The 18,641-nt window shown below is 44.5% G+C and overlaps 2 protein-coding genes across 7 annotated transcripts in view; one reads left to right on the top strand and one right to left on the bottom strand.

Annotated features, from left to right (window-relative positions):
• LOC115126456 (zinc finger and BTB domain-containing protein 11-like) overlaps window positions 1-1,429 on the top strand; it is a 41,356-nt gene extending 39,927 nt beyond the window's left edge. Inside the window, 1 exon segment of the mRNA XM_065009366.1 lies at window positions 17-1,429. Within this exon segment, the coding sequence (XP_064865438.1) occupies window positions 17-304 (288 nt within the window). The 3' untranslated portion in view covers window positions 305-1,429.
• A 2,118-nt stretch (window positions 1,430-3,547) lies between these two features.
• LOC115127418 (tumor protein 63-like) overlaps window positions 3,548-18,641 on the bottom strand; it is a 214,352-nt gene continuing 199,258 nt past the window's right edge. For 3 of the 6 annotated variants that reach the window (XM_065009365.1, XM_065009363.1, XM_065009364.1), the window contains 4 exons: window positions 9,578-9,729; window positions 7,228-7,372; window positions 6,631-6,724; window positions 3,548-6,326 (listed from right to left, as the gene is read on the bottom strand). In XM_065009365.1, coding sequence (XP_064865437.1) covers window positions 6,030-6,326; window positions 6,631-6,724; window positions 7,228-7,372; window positions 9,578-9,729 — 688 coding nt within the window. In that variant the 3' untranslated portion in view covers window positions 3,548-6,029. Of the gene's footprint in view, window positions 6,327-6,630; window positions 6,725-7,227; window positions 7,373-9,577; window positions 9,787-18,641 lie in introns of all 6 variants that reach the window. The other 3 variants (XM_065009361.1, XM_065009360.1, XM_065009362.1) reach the window with 1 other exon arrangement.

Genomic DNA, 18,641 nt, shown 5'->3' with positions numbered 1-18,641 from the left:
CGTGGAGCAGCAGGAGGTAATACAGACCGTGGAGCAGCAGGAGGTAATACAGACCGTGGAGCAGCAGGAGGTAATACAGACCGTGGAGCAGCAGGAGGTTATACAGACCGTGGAGCAGCAGGAGGTAATACAGACCGTGGAGCAGCAGGAGGTAATACAGACCGTGGAGCAGCAGGAGGGTGATGAAGAGCAGGAGGTTATACAGACCGTGGAGCAGCAGGAGGTTATACAGACCGTGGAGCAGCAGGAGGTTATACAGACCGTGGAGCAGCAGGAGGGGGATGGAGGGCAGGAGGTTATATAGACCGTGGAGCAGCAGGAGGGAGATGGAGGGCAGGAGGTTATACAGACCGTGGAGCAGCAGGAGGGAGATGGAGGGCAGGAGGTTATACAGACCGTGGAGCAGCAGGAGGGAGATGGTTATACAGTCTGTTGAGGTGACTCACATGGCAGAGGGGGAGGGATGTGACAGACGGCACCTAGTAGACTGACTCAGTCACGAGGCCAGCGTTTCCCAAACTCAGTGCACATTTTAGTTTTTGCTCTTAACACGACACAACTATTTAAAATGACCAACTCACCATGGAGCTTTGATCATTAGAATCAGCTGTGTCGTGCTAGGCCAAAAGCTAAACATGCCCCCCCCCCCCCCCCCCCTTTGGCACTTTGGTAACGGCCATTTCCTGCAATCTAAGAGCAACAAAAAAGGCCTTGAATGATAAAGTTTTAAAAAAGAACTTGTTTTCTTTCATTTAATTTTACGTAGTGGCGCTGCTAGTCCACAAGGTGGCGCTGCGCCCCCTCTTCCATTCTTTGAGGAGAACCCTGTAGTGTCCCTGAATCAGCTGGTCAGGTCCGGTGACTAGGGCTATGTGGTTACTCTATCCTCTGTAGAGTACATTACTGTCGACCAGGGGCCCATAGGGCTCTGAGTGGGCCGCTATGTAAGGGGGGGGTGACAGGGGCCCATAGGGCTCTGAGTGGGCCGCTATGTAAGGGGGGGGTGACAGGGGCCCATAGGGCTCTGAATGGGCCGCTATGTAAGGGGGGGGGGTTAAGGGGCCATTTGAGAGGCACCCTTGGAATGCTAATCATAGGAGAAGTGAGTGGTAGACCTGCTTCCTCGACAGAGATGGGACTGTGTGGAGTAACAGGGCACCTGGGGTTCAGTAGGACACAAAGGAAAGTCATCTGTGCTGTTATTGGACAGATTGAGGTCCTGCCTGGCTGTTTTCGTCCTGTTGACCAAGCCCCTGCTCTGCCTCAACCCAGGGACCATCCTTCTCTCTACAGTGGGACAGAAAGTACCAAGTCGACTTTTTATTTTGATTATGTACATTGAATGAACTGAGGTTTTTGACTTTTCTGTTCGATCTTGTGTATAATGTGTAAATTAACGACAATCATTAAAAATATTCTGAATTAATAATCTAGGTTAATTTACTGCATTCATGAAGTTACCCGATTGGTTAATCTCAGGAGAGATGTTTGTTTCATAGAATTCTAAAATAATCCAGACACAGTTTCCTTCCTCGTGTAGTTAAACCAGCCTGATCTGCCAGCTCACATTCTGTTTTAGGTCAATCTGGTTTCACAACACTTAGTTTCCTTCCTCGTGTAGTAAACCAGCCTGATCTGCCAGCTCACGTTCTGTTTTAGGTCCATCTGGTTTCACAACACTTAGTTTCCTTCCTCGTGTAGTTAAACCAGCCTGATCTGCCAGCTCACATTCTGTTTTAGGTCCATCTGGTTTCACAACACTTAGTTTCCTTCCTCGTGTAGTTAAACCAGCCTGATCTGCCAGCTCACATTCTGTTTTAGGCCAATCTGGTTTCACAACACTTAGTTTCCTTCCTCGTGTAGTGAACCAGCCTGATCTGCCAGCTCACATTCTGTTTTAGGTCAATCTGGTTTCACAACACTTAGTTTCCTTCCTCGTGTAGTAAACCAGCCTGATCTGCCAGCTCACGTTCTGTTTTAGGTCCATCTGGTTTCACAACACTTAGTTTCCTTCCTCGTGTAGTAAACCAGCCTGATCTGCCAGCTCACGTTCTGTTTTAGGTCAATCTGGTTTCACAACACTTAGTTTCCTTCCTCGTGTAGTAAACCAGCCTGATCTGCCAGCTCACGTTCTGTTTTAGGTCAATCTGGTTTCACAACACTTAGTTTCCTTCCTCGTGTAGTAAACCAGCCTGATCTGCCAGCTCACATTCTGTTTTAGGTCCATCTGGTTTCACAACACTTAGTTTCCTTCCTCGTGTAGTAAACCAGCCTGATCTGCCAGCTCACGTTCTGTTTTAGGTCAATCTGGTTTCACAACACTTAGTTTCCTTCCTCGTGTAGTAAACCAGTCTGATCTGCCAGCTCACATTCTGTTTTAGGTCCATCTGGTTTCACAACACTTAGTTTCCTTCCTCGTGTAGTAAACCAGCCTGATCTGCCAGCTCACGTTCTGTTTTAGGTCAATCTGGTTTCACAACACTTAGTTTCCTTCCTCGTGTAGTAAACCAGCCTGATCTGCCAGCTCACGTTCTGTTTTAGGTCAATCTGGTTTCACAACACTTAGTTTCCTTCCTCGTGTAGTAAACCAGCCTGATCTGCCAGCTCACATTCTGTTTTAGATCAATCTGGTTTCACAACACTTAGTTTCCTTCCTCGTGTAGTTAAACCAGCCTGATCTGCCAGCTCACGTTCTGTTTTAGGTCAATCTGGTTTCACAACACTTAGTTTCCTTCCTCGTGTAGTAAACCAGCCTGATCTGCCAGCTCACGTTCTGTTTTAGGCCAATCTGGTTTCACAACACTTAGTTTCCTTCCTCGTGTAGTTAAACCAGCCTGAAACGTTATACTACCAATTGCTCGTTAGGTTCATCTCTTCTGCTTTTCTCTCAAACACCGAGGACCACATGGTGTACACCGTACTGCCGAGAGGTTTACCAAACACCGAGGACCACATGGTGTACACCGTACTGCCGAGGACCACCACATGGTGTACACCGTACTGCCGAGAGGTTTACCAAACACCGAGGACCACATGGTGTACACCGTACTGCCGAGAGGTTTACCAAACACCGAGGACCACATGGTGTACACCGTACTGCCGAGAGGTTTACCAAACACCGAGGACCACATGGTGTACCGTACTGCCGACAAACACCGAGGACCACATGGTGTACTGCCGAGAGGTTTACCAAACACCGAGGACCACATGGTGTACCTGCCGTTTACCAAACACCGAGGACCACATGGTGTACACCGTACTGCCGAGAGGTTTACCAAACACCGAGGACCACATGGTGTACACCATACTGCCGAGAGGTTTACCAAACACCGAGGACCACATGGTGTACACCGTACTGCCGAGAGGTTTACCAAACACAAACATTTCATATGATTTATTCTGCTTTAGATCACCTTGTTTTAGTCATCTGCTCTTTCTGAAACGTTCGTGTGTTTTCATTTTGTTTTGAGTCGTTTCTTTTTTTCCCCCCAATTTAATGATTTGTTGACACTATAAACATCATCTATACACAAACTCCCCAACAGCATTTGGTAACTAGGCGGTATTTTATTTTTTGGTTTATATCAAAATAAGTACATTGCAATATATTTACAATACATTGTAGAAAAATAAGGAACAGTAGATTAGACGGTACTGGTTTTCTGCTTTCGATGTTCCCGACAACAACGACAACATACCAGGGTCATGTTTCTCTAACATATCGATAATGTCCAGTTTTATAGAACGGTGTTTTATCTCTGACCGTGTGTATTAGCACAACGACAACAATGACTTGTGAGAGGACCAGATTTATTCATTTTAATGAATACAAAATAAACTCCTGTTCTGTTCTGGCTTTTAACCACAAACTATTCTTAAATTCCCTTTTTTCTTTTTTTTTTGTGTCAAATATTTACCTTTTTTGGGAAAATACTTATCATGTAGCGTTTAGAAAATAACTCTATATAAGTGTGTGTGTGTATATACAATAATCTCAATAGGTTTGGCCATCAAGTTCAACAAATAAAAAAAGGTTTAGACAATGTGGTTCCAAAAAACAACAATCCATCAATATTACAACTAGCATCATTTACAATAGAGAAATATAGACCAGAAATGTTCTCACCAGACCCCCCCCCACACACACACACACACACACAATCCATAGACTGTACACCAGGTTATACATAGGTGGCAGAGCAAGCAGGCAAAGAATGTGTTCCAAATGTCGCCCTATTCCCTATATAGTGCACTACCTCTGACCAGGGCTGGCACCCTATTCCCTATATAGTGCACTACCTCTGACCAGGGCTGGCATCCTATTCCCTATATAGTGCACTACCTCTGATCAGGGCTAGCACCCTATTCCCTATATAGTGCACTACCTCTGACCAGGGCTGGCACCCTATTCCCTATATAGTGCACTACCTCTGACCAGGGCTGGCATCCTATTCCCTATATAGTGCACTACCTCTGATCAGGGCTGGCACCCTATTCCCTATATATAGTGCACTACCCCTGACCAGGGCCCCCTGGTCGAGTAGTGCGTAGGGTGCCATTTGGGACACGACCATATGGGAAAGGTGTACACCATCACAATCGGGTCACGTTTATTGGTAACCATGACAACATCAAGGGCTATGAGCATATTGAGTTTCTTGTTAGTTTCAGTTACTCGGTAATGATAAACGTAAATACTTCAGGTACCAACGGTTTGTGATAATGCATTATTGTCGTCCACGTAGAAATACATTTAGGTACTTATAAACACGACGGCTAACACTAGGTTTCCTGGGCATCTCGGAGCGACGAGGGTTTAACACAGGCACAGTAGAAAACCAGTTCCGGCATGTTATTAACACTTCTCCCTGACAGGAAGTCAAAAAAATATGTATCTTGGAAGTGTATACAATCAGGTCAAAACAGTGTTGTGAACTAAAAAATAACAGGTAACCATAACAATCCAATATTGAGCAGCAGAGACTGGGATTCAACCCAACGGGTTGTAAAATAGAGCGGCATAGTACACTTGGACTTTTATAGGTTCTTTAAGGTTGTCACTGGTTACCACAGCCACAAAGTCAAAATGGCTATATCGTAAAATTCATGAAGTCTTAAGATTAGGCATAATGTCGGCAGTGGGTTTAGGTTTAAAATCAGATTTTAAGAAGATAGACGCTAGAAATAGGCAAAGGGTTCACCATAATTATGATTTGTTGGCTATGGTAACTAGTGATGACCGTAATTTGCGTTTGAGCAGACGTTAATATAGGACTCCATTTTTACATTGTATTTAGCAGTGATTTGGTGCAGTATCAGTGTGGCCACTAGATGCCGCCACTCGCCTGTTTTAATGTGAGGTTCTTCTAGGTTTAACAAGTGAGTCAACAGCAAGACAGAAAAACTGACGTAAGTACATGTCTTAACGTCAGGAAAAATCTTGGCTGTCTAGTGTCCTGCTCTATAACGCGCCTTGGATTCAATCTCAGCCAAGAACAACAACAACCCCTAAAAGTTTCCTCTCAAAGTCATGCTTTTAACATTGGAATGGATAATGAACACTAATAAAACAATATCAAAGCAAATCACAAAAGCATTTCTTAAGTGCTTTGTCTCAAGAAATTTGATAAAAAATATAGCTGTTTTCTCTCATCTAGCTGGCAGCTAATGAAGGCTTAAAAAAAAAAAAAAATTAAGTGCATTTTTATTTGCATATAGTATTTTTGCTATTTAGGATTATCTGAGCTTTAGAACGTTGAAGCAGAGATGTCCTAGTCCTGTGATAGGAGAGTGGGTTGGTCAACAGGTGTATGACATATGAAGGGGGACCGAGCCAGGGGCTTCAATCCAAGGTGCACTGCTGTGAAGAGTACTGCACTCTACTTTTTAAAAGCTAATATATGCTTGAGCTGACATCTACAGCGTTTGTAAAAAAAAAAAAAAGATCTCTGTGAATGTCAGGGAAATGGCCTTTTACAGACTTATTGTTGCAGTGCGCTTTTTATTTATTCCCCCCCGACAGTGTGTCTCTATTCACCCTCCTCTTTGATGCGCTGTTGCTTGTTGCGTCGGGAGTCCAGGTCGAAGGAGAAGTCGGACCAGTCGTCACGCGGAGGGAAGGAGATGGTCTGGCGCAGGGTGAAGCGCACGGCGTCGATGACCCGCTCGCCGCGGGCCTCTGAGGACCCTACGCTGACGGCGGAGGCCCCGCTGGAGCTACGCAGGATGTGAGGAGGAGGGGAGAACTCCATGCTCTGCCGGTGCTCCATGATGCCCTTCCAGATGACGTGCTGGAACTCCTGCGGGATCTTCAGCCGGGACAGGTCCTGTGGACGGGGATGACATCACACACTGGGGGTTAGTCTCTTTAGTCTTCTCTCTCTCTCTCTCAGGCAAGGCTCAGGCCCCCCAGACAGCACAACTCTGCACTGATAGTTGGTGGCAACACTTGCCGTTTTAGAATGAATACCATCTGTCAGAAGACGATACTCTAGTTCAGGTTTGAATACAACAAAAAAATGGACAAGACGCCTTCAGATAGAAATAGATGAAGGCCCTTTTGAAGCCACCCGACCCGTCTCTCTGAGTCTGTCCACACAGATGTGGTGCGTGCGACAGGCAAGGCCTCACCTCCAAGTTATAGTTCTCGATCTGGTAGATGTTGGTCAGGCCCTGCGCCGTGAAGTAGTCCAGGCAGGCTGCGCAGCCCAGCCGCAGAAGAAAGCTGCAACGGGACACGGAGAAGGGAACAGGTTAGTAGTGAAAATACTACCTCAGCATTCTTGTAATAACTCTGTTATATCTAGTAAGTGAAGACAAAAAGGCCAACAGTAGAGAGATTTCAGTCAAAAATGGCCAACAGTAGAGAGATTTCTGTCAAAAATGGCCAACAGTAGAGAGATTTCTGTCGGTTATGGGCACTAGAAAGTGAGCAAAGTATAGCGGTTCAGTTTATTTTATATAAACTATCGCTAGGTGACGCTACAGAGCCGTGTTGCAATCGTTCTGTAAATATTGCTGCTCCTCCTGACTTTATAGTGCCCACAACTGTCCAGAAGCATCAACAGACGTGTGGTTATCAGTGGTGGCTGGTGCCACTTTAAAATCGGAAGGACGAGCTCATAGTAATGACTGGAATGAATGGAATTGGCATCAAATAGAGATTACTCATTACTATGAGCTGTCCTTCCTTCACCAGCCTCCACTGGTGGTTGTTTAGCTAGGTACCTGGAGATGCTGCTGTCCATGGGGTAGGGAGGCGGGGGGGTGCAGTGGGAGCTGGGCACCATGGGTAACTGGGGCTGCAGGATGTGGGCGGGGCTCAGGGTCGACATGTCAGCATTCATAGCCATGTGGCCCATCATCGGAGTCACTACAGAATCAAACAGACCACTGTGAGTGTTTCTTAAAAGGGCAATTTGATGTTTGAATTATTATTATCATTTTTGTTAATCTCAAATTCATTATCTCCAGCACCATACCGGTGTTTTACATATTATGTCCATTAAGACCAGCTGCAGTGAGAAACAATCTTCTGTGAAGGGGGGTCTCAACAGGGTGGTTCCTCAATAGATAGTGGTGGGGGGGGTCTCAACAGGGTGGTTCCTCAATAGATAGTGGTGGGGGGGTCTCAACAGGGTGGTTCCTCAATAGATAGTGGGGGGGTCTCAACAGGGTGATTCCTCAATAGATAGTGGGGGGGGGCGTCTCAACAGGGTGATTCCTCAATAGATAGTGGGGGGATCTCAACAGGGTGGTTCCTCAATAGATAGGGGGTCTCAACAGGGTGATTCCTCAATAGATAGTGGGGGCATCTCAACAGGGTGATTCCTCAATAGATAGTGGGGGGATCTCAACAGGGTGGTTCCTCAATAGATAGGGGGGTCTCAACAGGGTGATTCCTCAATAGATAGTGGGGGGATCTCAACAGGGTGGTTCCTCAATAGATAGTGGGGGGGGTCTCAACAGGGTGGTTCCTCAATAGATAGTGGTGGGGGGGGGGTCTCAACAGGGTGATTCCTCAATAGATAGTGGGGGGCGTCTCAACAGGGTGATTCCTCAATAGATAGTGGGGGGGATCTCAACAGGGTGGTTCCTCAATAGATAGGGGGGTCTCAACAGGGTGATTCCTCAATAGATAGTGGGGGGGGGTTCCCTGAGTCGTAGTGGGGAGGACCCGTGCGGTTTCACCACCCGGTGAAGTTGATCATGTAGCCTAATAAGGGGATGTTTCCCTGAGTCGTAGTGGGGAGGACCACATGTCAGAGAGGAGAGGAGGAAGAGGACCTGCAGGCCCCCAGAGAGGAGAGGAGGAAGAGGGAGGAATATGACCTGCAGGCCCCCAGAGAGGAGAGGAGGAAGAGGGAGGAATAGGACCTGCAGGCCCCCAGAGAGGAGAGGAGGAAGAGGGAGGAATAGAACCTGCAGGCCCCCAGAGAGGAGTGGAGGAAGAGGGAGGAACAAGACCTGCAGGCCCCCAGAGAGGAGTGGAGGAAGAGGGAGGAATAGGACCCGCAGGCCCCCAGAGAGGAGAGGAGGAAGAGGGAGGAATAGGACCCACAGGCCCCCAGAGAGGAGAGGAGGAAGAGGGAGGAATGGGACCCGCAGGCCCCCAGAGAGGAGAGGAGGAAGAGGGAGGAATAGGACCCGCAGGCCCCCAGAGAGGAGTGGAGGAAGAGGGAGGAATGGGACCCGCAGGCCCCCAGAGAGGAGAGGAGGAAGAGGGAGGAATAGGACCCGCAGGCCCCCAGAGAGGAGAGGAGGAAGAGGGAGGAATAGGACCCGCAGGCCCCCAGAGAGGAGAGGAGGAAGAGGGAGGAATAGGACCCGCAGGCCCCCAGAGAGGAGAGGAGGAAGAGGGAGGAATAGGACCTGCAGGCCCCCACAGAGGAGAGGAGGAAGAGGGAGGAATAGGACCTGCAGGCCCCCACAGAGGAGAGGAGGAAGAGGGAGGAATAGGACCTGCAGGCCCCCAGAGAGGAGAGGAGGAAGAGGGAGGAATAGGACCTGCAGGCCCCCAGAGAGGAGAGGAGGAAGAGGGAGGAATAGGACCTGCAGGCCCCCAGAGAGGAGAGGAGGAAGAGGGAGGAATAGGACCTGCAGGCCCCCAGAGAGGAGTGGAGGAACAGTGAGGAAGAGGACCTGCAGGCCCCCGGAGAGGAGAGGAGGAAGAGGGAGGAACATGGCCTGCAGGCCCCCAGAGAGGAGAGGAGGAACAGGGAGGAAGAGGACCTGCAGGCCCCCAGAGAGGAGTGGAGGAACGGGACCTGCAGGCCCCCAGAGAGGAGAGGAGGAAGAGGGTCCCACAGGGATCACATTCACCTATGGGAGGAAGCGTTCTGACAGAGGCCCCTACACACCTCTCTCAGCGCCCCGCGTGCCCAGACAGGTACCGCTACCCTGCCTGTCCCGCCTGACGCGTGTCACATGATTGACCCAAAGGGGACGTGGTGGTGGAGTTAAGAGACGGGGCCAGGGAGGTACGGGGGGGGGAGGGAGAACCGGACCAGGACCTAGCCAGATAGAAACATCGACTAGGGAGAATCTCTCATCATACAAGAGTGTAAGGCACACTTACTGTCAGTCAGGCCTTGGGGCATGGAGGAAGGCGTGAGTATATTGCGCTGCTGGGGGTTGATTAGCTGGCTGACGGAGGGGAGCTTGTTGACCTTGCCGTGGGGGTGAGGAGGGGAGCTGGAGCCATACTGGGGCTGGGGGGCCATGGCGCTCCTGGGGCAGGAGAGAGGAGGGTACAGGCCATTACTCTCATCCCCCCAGAGATCCCATCTTTAACGACAAAGGGCCACAAGGCTGTTAGTTACACAGTAGGAGAAAACAACATGTTCTGTAGGATAAACAGACTGTGTGTGTATATATATATATATATATATATATATATATACTTGCTCTCTCTCTACCCTGTTTCTGGCACTTTGTTTAATAAAGGCCATATGTGACTAAGAAATAGTTCAGATCGTGTTTATAGAACTTTGTCATATTAGTATTCTACTGAGGATAACTTTAATTCATCTGGAACTTTACTGGAAATGATAATGCAAGTACAGACATATCTCAATCAATATACTAGGTGTTACCTAGCAGGGTACATATCTTAATCAATATACTAGGTGTTACCTAGCAGAGTACATATCTCAATCAATATACTAGGTGTTACCTAGCAGGGTACATATCTTAATCAATATAATAGGTGTTACCTAGCAGGGTACATATCTTAATCAATATACTAGGTGTTACCTAGCAGAGTACATATCTCAATCAATATACTAGGTATTACCTAGCAGGGTACATATCTTAATCAATATAATAGGTGTTACCTAGCAGGGTACATACTGTATCTCAATCAATATACTAGGTATTACCTAGCAGGGTACATATCTTAATCAATATAATAGGTGTTACCTAGCAGGGTACATACTGTATCTCAATCAATATACTAGGTATTACCTAGCAGGGTACATATCTTAATCAATATAATAGGTGTTACCTAGCAGGGTACATACTGTATCTCAATCAATATACTAGGTATTACCTAGCAGGGTACATATCTTAATCAATATAATAGGTGTTACCTAGCAGGGTACATACTGTATCTCAATCAATATACTAGGTATTACCTAGCAGGGTACATATCTTAATCAATATAATAGGTGTTACCTAGCAGGGTACATACTGTATCTCAATCAATATACTAGGTATTACCTAGCAGGGTACATATCTTAATCAATATAATAGGTGTTACCTAGCAGGGTACATACTGTATCTCAATCAATATACTAGGTGTTACCTATCAGGGTACATACTGTATCTTAATCAATATAATAGGTGTTACCTATCAGGGTACATACTGTATCTCAATCAATATAATAGGTGTTACCTATCAGGGTACATATCTTAATCAATATAATAGGTGTTACCTATCAGAGTACATACTGTATCTTAATCAATATAATAGGTGTTACCTATCAGGGTACATACTGTATCTCAATCAATATAATAGGTGTTACCTATCAGGGTACATATCTTAATCAATATAATAGGTGTTACCTATCAGAGTACATACTGTATCTTAATCAATATAATAGGTGTTACCTATCAGAGTACATACTGTATCTTAATCAATATAATAGGTGTTACCTATCAGAGTACATACTGTATCTTAATCAATATACTAGGTGTTACCTATCAGAGTACATATCTCAATCAGTTTCTGTGTTGTGGATAATGGTTGACTGGGATACACAGCAGCTTCAACTGAGGTTCCTTGTTTGTGTTAAATTAAGCAGATGAAGAATTGGGTGGAACGATGGATTTGCTAGTGCCTAGCGATTTACCTGAAGTGTAGGTTATATTACATTTTTTAAATAACTAATTGACCAACATGAATTGAATAGTAGCACTAATCTCTCTGCACTAATCCTTTCGGCACTAATCCCTCTGCACTAATCCTTTCGGCACTAATCCTCGGCACTAATCCTTTCGGCACTAATCCTTTCGGCACTAATCCCTCGGCACTAATCCTTTCGGCACTAATCCCTCGGCACTAATCCTTTCGGCACTAATCCTTTCGGCACTAATCTCTCTGCACTAATCTCTCTGCACTAATCCTTTCGGCACTAATCTCTCTGCACTAATCTCTCTGCACTAATCCTTTCGGCACTAATCCTTTAATCCTTTTGGCACTAATCCTTTGCACTAATCTCATCTGCACTAATCCATCAGCACTAATGTCTCTGCGCTAATGTCTCTGCGCTAATGTCTCTGCGCTAATGTTCTGCACTAATCTCTCTGCACTAATCTCTCTGCACTAATCCTTTCGGCACTAATCTCTCTGCACTAATCCTTTCGGCACTAATCCTTTCGGCACTAATCCTTTCGGCACTAATCCTTTCGGCACTAATCCTTTCGGCACTAATCCTTTCGGCACTAATCTCTCTGCACTAATCCTTTCGGCACTAATCTCTCTGCACTAATCCTTTCGGCACTACGAGCAGCATGAGAAGAAAAGCACAAAAGGAGAAGGAAAGTCAAAGCAGGATATGTATTTATTCTGACAGACCAAAGTATCACAACAATCTGTTTCAAACAGAACGTTCACAAAAGCATTTCTCCATAGAATCTGCTCCTTCTACATAAATGCATACACTATACTTCATACATTAGGCATTTTCTATCTACTTTAATAAACGTTTCTTTAAGAAAATTTGCCAGATCTAAAACAAACAAACTGTCCCGCAGTGATGTTGAGAAACGTGATCAAAGTTATCTTCATAAAAATCTCTCCCTGTAAGATAAACATGTGTCCCAAATGGTACCCTATTCCCTATATAGAGCACTACTATTGACCAGGGCTGGCACCCTATTCCCTATATAGATCCCTCCCTCTCCTCTCCTCTCCTCTCCTCTCTCTCTCCTCCTAGGTTCCTAGGTTCCTGACCAGCTCCAGACCTTCAGGCCAACATGCTGGCTACTCAAAGACAATATAGGTTCCTGACCAGCTCCAGACCTTCAGGCCAACATGCTGGCTACTCAAAGACAACTTAGGTTCCTGACCAGCTCCAGACCTTCAGGCCAACATGCTGACTACTCAAAGACAACCTAGGTTCCTGACCAGCTCCAGACCTTCAGGCCAACATGCAGACTACTCAAAGACAACCTAGGTTCCTGATCAGCTCCAGACCTTCAGGCCAACATGCTGACTACTCAAAGACAACCTAGGTTCCTGATCAGCTCCAGACCAACATGCTGACTACTCAAAGACAACCTAGGTTCCTGATCAGCTCCAGACCTTCAGGCCAACATGCAGACTACTCAAAGACAACCTAGGTTCCTGATCAGCTCCAGACCTTCAGGCCAACATGCAGACTACTCAAAGACAACCTAGGTTCCTGATCAGCTCCAGACCTTCAGGCCAATATGCTGGCTACTCAAAGACAACCTAGGTTCCTGACCAGCTCCAGACCTTCAGGCCAACACGCTGACTACTCTGATCTACGTGTGCACCATCCACACCAGACGCGATCATGAGAAACAGGTTAAAATATCAAAATCAACTGTGAACCAACTCATTTCGGGGCAGGTTAAAAACTAACATGAAACATTCATGGACGTTTAGCTAGCTAGCTGTTGCACGCAACTTGGCCGGTGAGGTTTGGGTGTTGGCCAAAAGCTGACTGCACTACAAGTGGACTGTGTCCCTGTCCATTAACTCAATAACTTCTATTTGTGACTCGTTTCAGGAAGCTAGGTCTATGTCACGCGTCAATACTTCACAGGAGAGCCATTTGAACATAAACATTTACGTTTTTTTCTCAAAATGCGCACATGTCTTCTGGAACATATGAACTTTCCTATGCCTTAATAACAACCTTGTATGCCATCTGTAAATATTAATACAATTGTTAAATTACGAGCCTAGTTGGTTTAGCCACAGAAAAAGCCAGCAACCTTCCCGCTAGCCATGATTGGCTGAGATAATGAGTGGGCTGGACATGAGATGAGTTTGCATTGGTCTGCCATGTAGCAAGCTTCTGTCTATAACATGAGCTGGTCAGTATGTGTAGGTAATTCTTTCTAATGTGGCTTTTTTGAAATATATCACGTCGTAGAACTGCATAAGTGTTGCTCTCCACTTTCTGGACGACCAGTAGAAATCAGTGGAATTAGAGTATGATATGATTCTGGCGTTTGATTGCAAATATGCAAGACGGAGTCAAAAAGAGAACACACAGAATGCTGTTGTATAAAACACCTGTCTCTCCGGATTACATCTTCAAACTGAGGGCAACCGTGTTATCTGTGGCAGAGTGGGAGAAGTGTCCATCCATGTGCGCTTTGAACGTTACGAGAGCGAAACGCTCTGAGTTTACGAACGGCCAATCTGACAATGCTCTGAGTTTACAAACGCAGAGAGCACACTCTGGCACTACAGATTAAATGTACGAACACACCCGTAGTATAAACCAGCCTTTAGTCTTGAAATCTTTGGTTGCTTAGTACACTAGCGTACTCACTCTGTTTAGCACATGGCCTCATGTGTGAATCCTTAAAGAGATGGGTGGGGATAAAGCTTAAGAGGGTGTGAACAATGATGAATGGGTGTAGACAAAGAACACCTATCTTGTAGGTACCAAAACGTTCAAGGGCCATTTTCTCAAAAGTGAGGTTATAAGTTTATCAACTTTCAAAGCAGAATTACTTTCCCATTGTTCCTCAACTGTAGTGAATTATATTTCCATTTTCCAGCTCGGAGTCTCTACTTTTATCCAATTTATTTAAAAAAAAAAAAATCAATTTTTCAAATTGAGCTAAATAAGACCGAATCGAGCCGTTTGGTCACATTTTACCATCAGCAAAACACAAACCCTAAAAAAATAAAAGTCACGAATGGAGCTTTGAAAATGATGCACTGTATGTGCAGCATAGTTTCATTTTCAGAGATTCATGCTAACAGTCCAAAATTAAATAGAACTCTACCTCCCTCTGCTGTTTGTAACTGGTGTTGCCACACATTAAGCAAACTAATCTGGCATGCAAAAAACACATTCATTTATCATTTAAGATTAGAACATGACAACACCTTATCAGTAGACCATGGCTGGCATTCAGAGTATTGTGATAGTAGCCAGGCAGACTAAAGTTATAATATATTGTTTATGATACATGACTAATGAATATTTCGGTTTATTTAACTCTGCTTGGAGAATATGATAGTTTCACAACCTGAGAGAGAGAGAGACCCAGTCTGATTGTGACTGGGGTGGAGGAGGAAACTGAAGGGAAAAGGAATGTGAGGTTGAGGTGAGGCTCTCAAGAGGTACTGCATCATCTCCTCTGCTCTGTTGCTAGGGGCTCCAGGAGCTCGGAACGTAGCCGGGCTTTAAGCAGACTGGAACCAGAGAAGAGAAAGGAGGAAGAAATAACACTGTTTGAAGTAGAAGACAGGAACGAGTCAATCTCAAACGCTAGTTGTCAATTCATAGAGGGCACCACTGCACCCTTCAGAAAACCTATTTTTTCGCGTGGGCATCCTATGCGGGACTAGCCGCCCTTGGCGGCAACTTCTTCCCATGAATCTTAGCATGTTACTTAGCAACAACAGTCACTACTAAGTCGCCCTCAAAGTCAGAATAACTCTATATAAATGTAATAAATCTGTCATTAATTTCTACGTTTTTGCATTTCTGATCAAATTTGATCATGAACACAAAAACATTAGCTAGCTAGCTAAGCCTGAGACTGTCACTTCATATGAAATGAAAGAGAAGCTAACCAACCTGTTAGTGCAACACTTAATGCAAGCTAGCTACGTAGGAAGTTTATTTTATCATAAAGAACAGGTTTAAATGAAGCAGCAAGATGTCAAACTATTGTAAATAAGTGACAAGCTACAAGCTGATGATCAGTACCCAGCATCCTTAGCTAGGATGCCTGTATACCGAGTTCATAAAACGCTTCCCATAACAGGATGTGAATCCGATATTCTCAAGAATTTCGGGACAATGTCGGAATATGAAACCCATGATGCAAATTGTCTAGTGGGAAGCAACATTTAGCCTGGTGATTTTTTTTTTTTGCAATATAAAAAACAGCACCCCAGAAAATGTAGAATAGCAATACAGGAAGTATTCACACCACTTGATTTTATCAACATTTGCCCATTTTATTATTTTCAGAATTCTTCAAGCTCTGTCAAATTGGTTGTTGATCATTGATAGAAAACCATTTTCAGGTCATTTTCAAGCAGATTTAAGTCAAAACTGTAACTTGGCCACTCAGGAACATTCACCATTTTCTTGGTAAGCAACTCCAGTGAAGATTTGGCCTTGTGTTTTAGGGTATTGTCCTGCAGACAGTTGAGTTGGTGTCTGGTGGAAAGCAGACTGAACCAGATTTTCCTCTAGGATTTTGCCTGAGCTTAGATCCATTACGTTTTTTTTTTATCCTGAAAAACTCCCCAGTCCTTAACGATTACAAGCATAATCATAACATGATGCAGCCACCACTATACTTGGAAATATGGAGAGTAGTACTCAGAAATGTATTGGATTTGCCCCAAACATAACACTTTGTATTCAGGACAAAAAATGAATTGCTTAAATATTTTTTGGGGCAGTATTACTTTAGTGCATTGATGCAATAGGTGCCCTTCTTTGCGAGGTATTGGAACACATCCCTGGTCTTTGTGGTTGAATCTGTGTTTGAAATGCACTGCTCGACTGAGGGACCTTACAATTAATTGTATGTGTGGGGTACAGAGGTCAGGTAGTCGTTTAAAAAAAATCATGATCAAAACTACAATTGCACACAGAGTGAGTCCATGCAAGTTATGAGACTTGTTAAACACATTTTTACTCCTGAACTTATTTAGGCTTATAGTATAGGGTAGTGTAGTATAGTATAGGGTAGCATAGTATAGGTAGTATAGTATAGGGTAGCATAGTATAGGGTAGTATAGTATAGGGTAGTGAGGTATAGGGTAGCATAGTGTAGCATAGTATAGCATAGTGTAGTATAGGGTAGCATAGTATAGGGTAGTATAGGATAGTATAGGGTAGCATAGTGTAGTATAGTATAGGGTAGTGAGGTATAGGGTAGTGAGTATAGTGTAGCATAGTAGTATAGTATAGGGTAGTGGGTAGGTATAGTATAGGGTAGGGCAGTATATAGGATAGACTACATTGAGGTATAGTGTAGTGAGGTATAGGGTAGCATAGTATAGGGGTAGTGAGGTATAGGGTAGCATAGTATAGGGTAGTGAGGGGTAGCATAGTATAGGGTAGTAGGTATAGGGTAGTATAGTATAGGGTAGTGAGGTAGCATAGGGTAGTGTAGCATAGGGTAGTGTAGCATAGTGTAGTGTAGTATAGGGTAGTGTAGCATAGTGTAGCATAGTATAGGGTAGTGTAGCATAGTATAGGGTAGTATATAGGGTAGTATAGGATAGTATAGGGTAGTGAGTATAGGGTAGCATAGTGTAGTATAGTATAGGGTAGTGAGGTATAGGGTAGTGAGTATAGTGTAGCATAGTATAGAGTAGTATAGTATAGGGTAGTGGGGTATAGGGTAGTATAGTATAGGGTAGTGCAGGGCAGTGTAGTATAGGATAGACTACATTGAGGTATAGTGTAGTGAGGTATAGGGTAGTATAGTATAGGGTAGTGAGGTATAGGGTAGCATAGTATAGGGTAGTGAGGTATAGGGTAGCATAGTATAGGGTAGTGAGGTATAGGGTAGTATAGTATAGGGTAGTGTAGTGTAGCATAGGGTAGTGTAGCATAGGGTAGTGTAGCATAGGGTAGTGTAGCATAGGGTAGTGTAGCATAGGGTAGTGTAGCATAGTGTAGTGTAGTATAGGGTAGTGTAGCATAGTGTAGCGTAGTATAGGGTAGCGTAGTATAGGGTAGTGTAGCATAGTGTAGGGTAGTATAGGGTAGTGTAGCATAGTATAGGGTAGTATAGGGTAGTGTAGTATAGGGTAGTGTAGTATAGTGTAGTATAGGGTAGTGTAGTATAGGGTAGTGTAGCATAGTGTAGTATAGTGTAGGGTAGTATAGTGTAGGGTAGTATAGTGTAGTATAGGGTAGTGTAGTATAGTGTAGGGTAGTATAGTGTAGTATAGGGTAGTGTAGTGTAGTATAGGGTAGTGTAGTATAGTGTAGGGTAGTAGTGCAGCATAGGCAGGTAGTGTAGTATAGGGGTAGTATAGGGCAGTGTAGCATAGGCAGGGTAGTGTAGCATAGTGTAGGGTAGTATAGGGTGTAGTATAGGGTAGGGTAGTATAGTGTAGTATAGGCAGTATAGTATAGGGTAGTGTAGTATAGGGTAGTGTAGTATAGGGTAGGGTAGTATAGGGTAGTGTAGCATAGGGTAGTGTAGTATAGGGTAGTGTAGTATAGTGTAGGGTAGTATAGGGTGGTGTAGTATATTGTAGTGTAGTATAGGGTAGTGTAGTATAGGGTAGGGTAGTATAGGGTAGGTGTAGTGTAGCATAGGGTAGTGTAGTATAGGGCAGGTAGTATAGTGTAGGGTAGTATAGTATAGGTGTAGTATAAGGTAGTGTAGTATAGGGTAGTGTAGTATAGAGTAGTATAGGGTAGCATAGTATAGGGTAGTGTAGCATAGGGTAGTATAGGGTAGTGTAGTATAGAGTAGTATAGGGTAGTGTAGTATAGGGTAGTGTAGTATAGGGTAGTATAGGGTAGTGTAGGGTAGTATAGGGTAGTGTAGTATAGGGTAGTGTAGCATAGGGTAGTGTAGTATAGTATAGGGAAGTATAGGGTAGTGTAGCATAGGGTAGTGTAGCATAGGGTAGTGTAGTATAGTGTAGGGTAGTATAGGGTGGTGTAGTATATTGTAGTGTAGTATAGGGTAGTGTAGTATAGAGTAGTATAGGGTAGCATAGTATAGGGTAGTGTAGCATAGGGTAGTGTAGTATAGTGTAGGGTAGTATAGGGTAGTGTAGTATAGAGTAGTATAGGGTAGTGTAGTATAGGGTAGTGTAGTGTAGTGTAGTATAGGGTAGTGTAGTATAGAGTAGTATAGTATAGGGTAGTGTAGCATAGGGTAGTGTAGTATAGTGTAGGGTAGTATAGGGTAGTGTAGTATAGAGTAGTATAGGGTAG

Source organism: Oncorhynchus nerka, linkage group LG24 (assembly GCF_034236695.1).
Source record: "Oncorhynchus nerka isolate Pitt River linkage group LG24, Oner_Uvic_2.0, whole genome shotgun sequence".
NCBI lineage: Eukaryota > Metazoa > Chordata > Actinopteri > Salmoniformes > Salmonidae > Oncorhynchus > Oncorhynchus nerka.
Note: the sequence above shows the minus strand (reverse complement) of the source record. Positions and strands in the feature narration are given on the sequence as shown.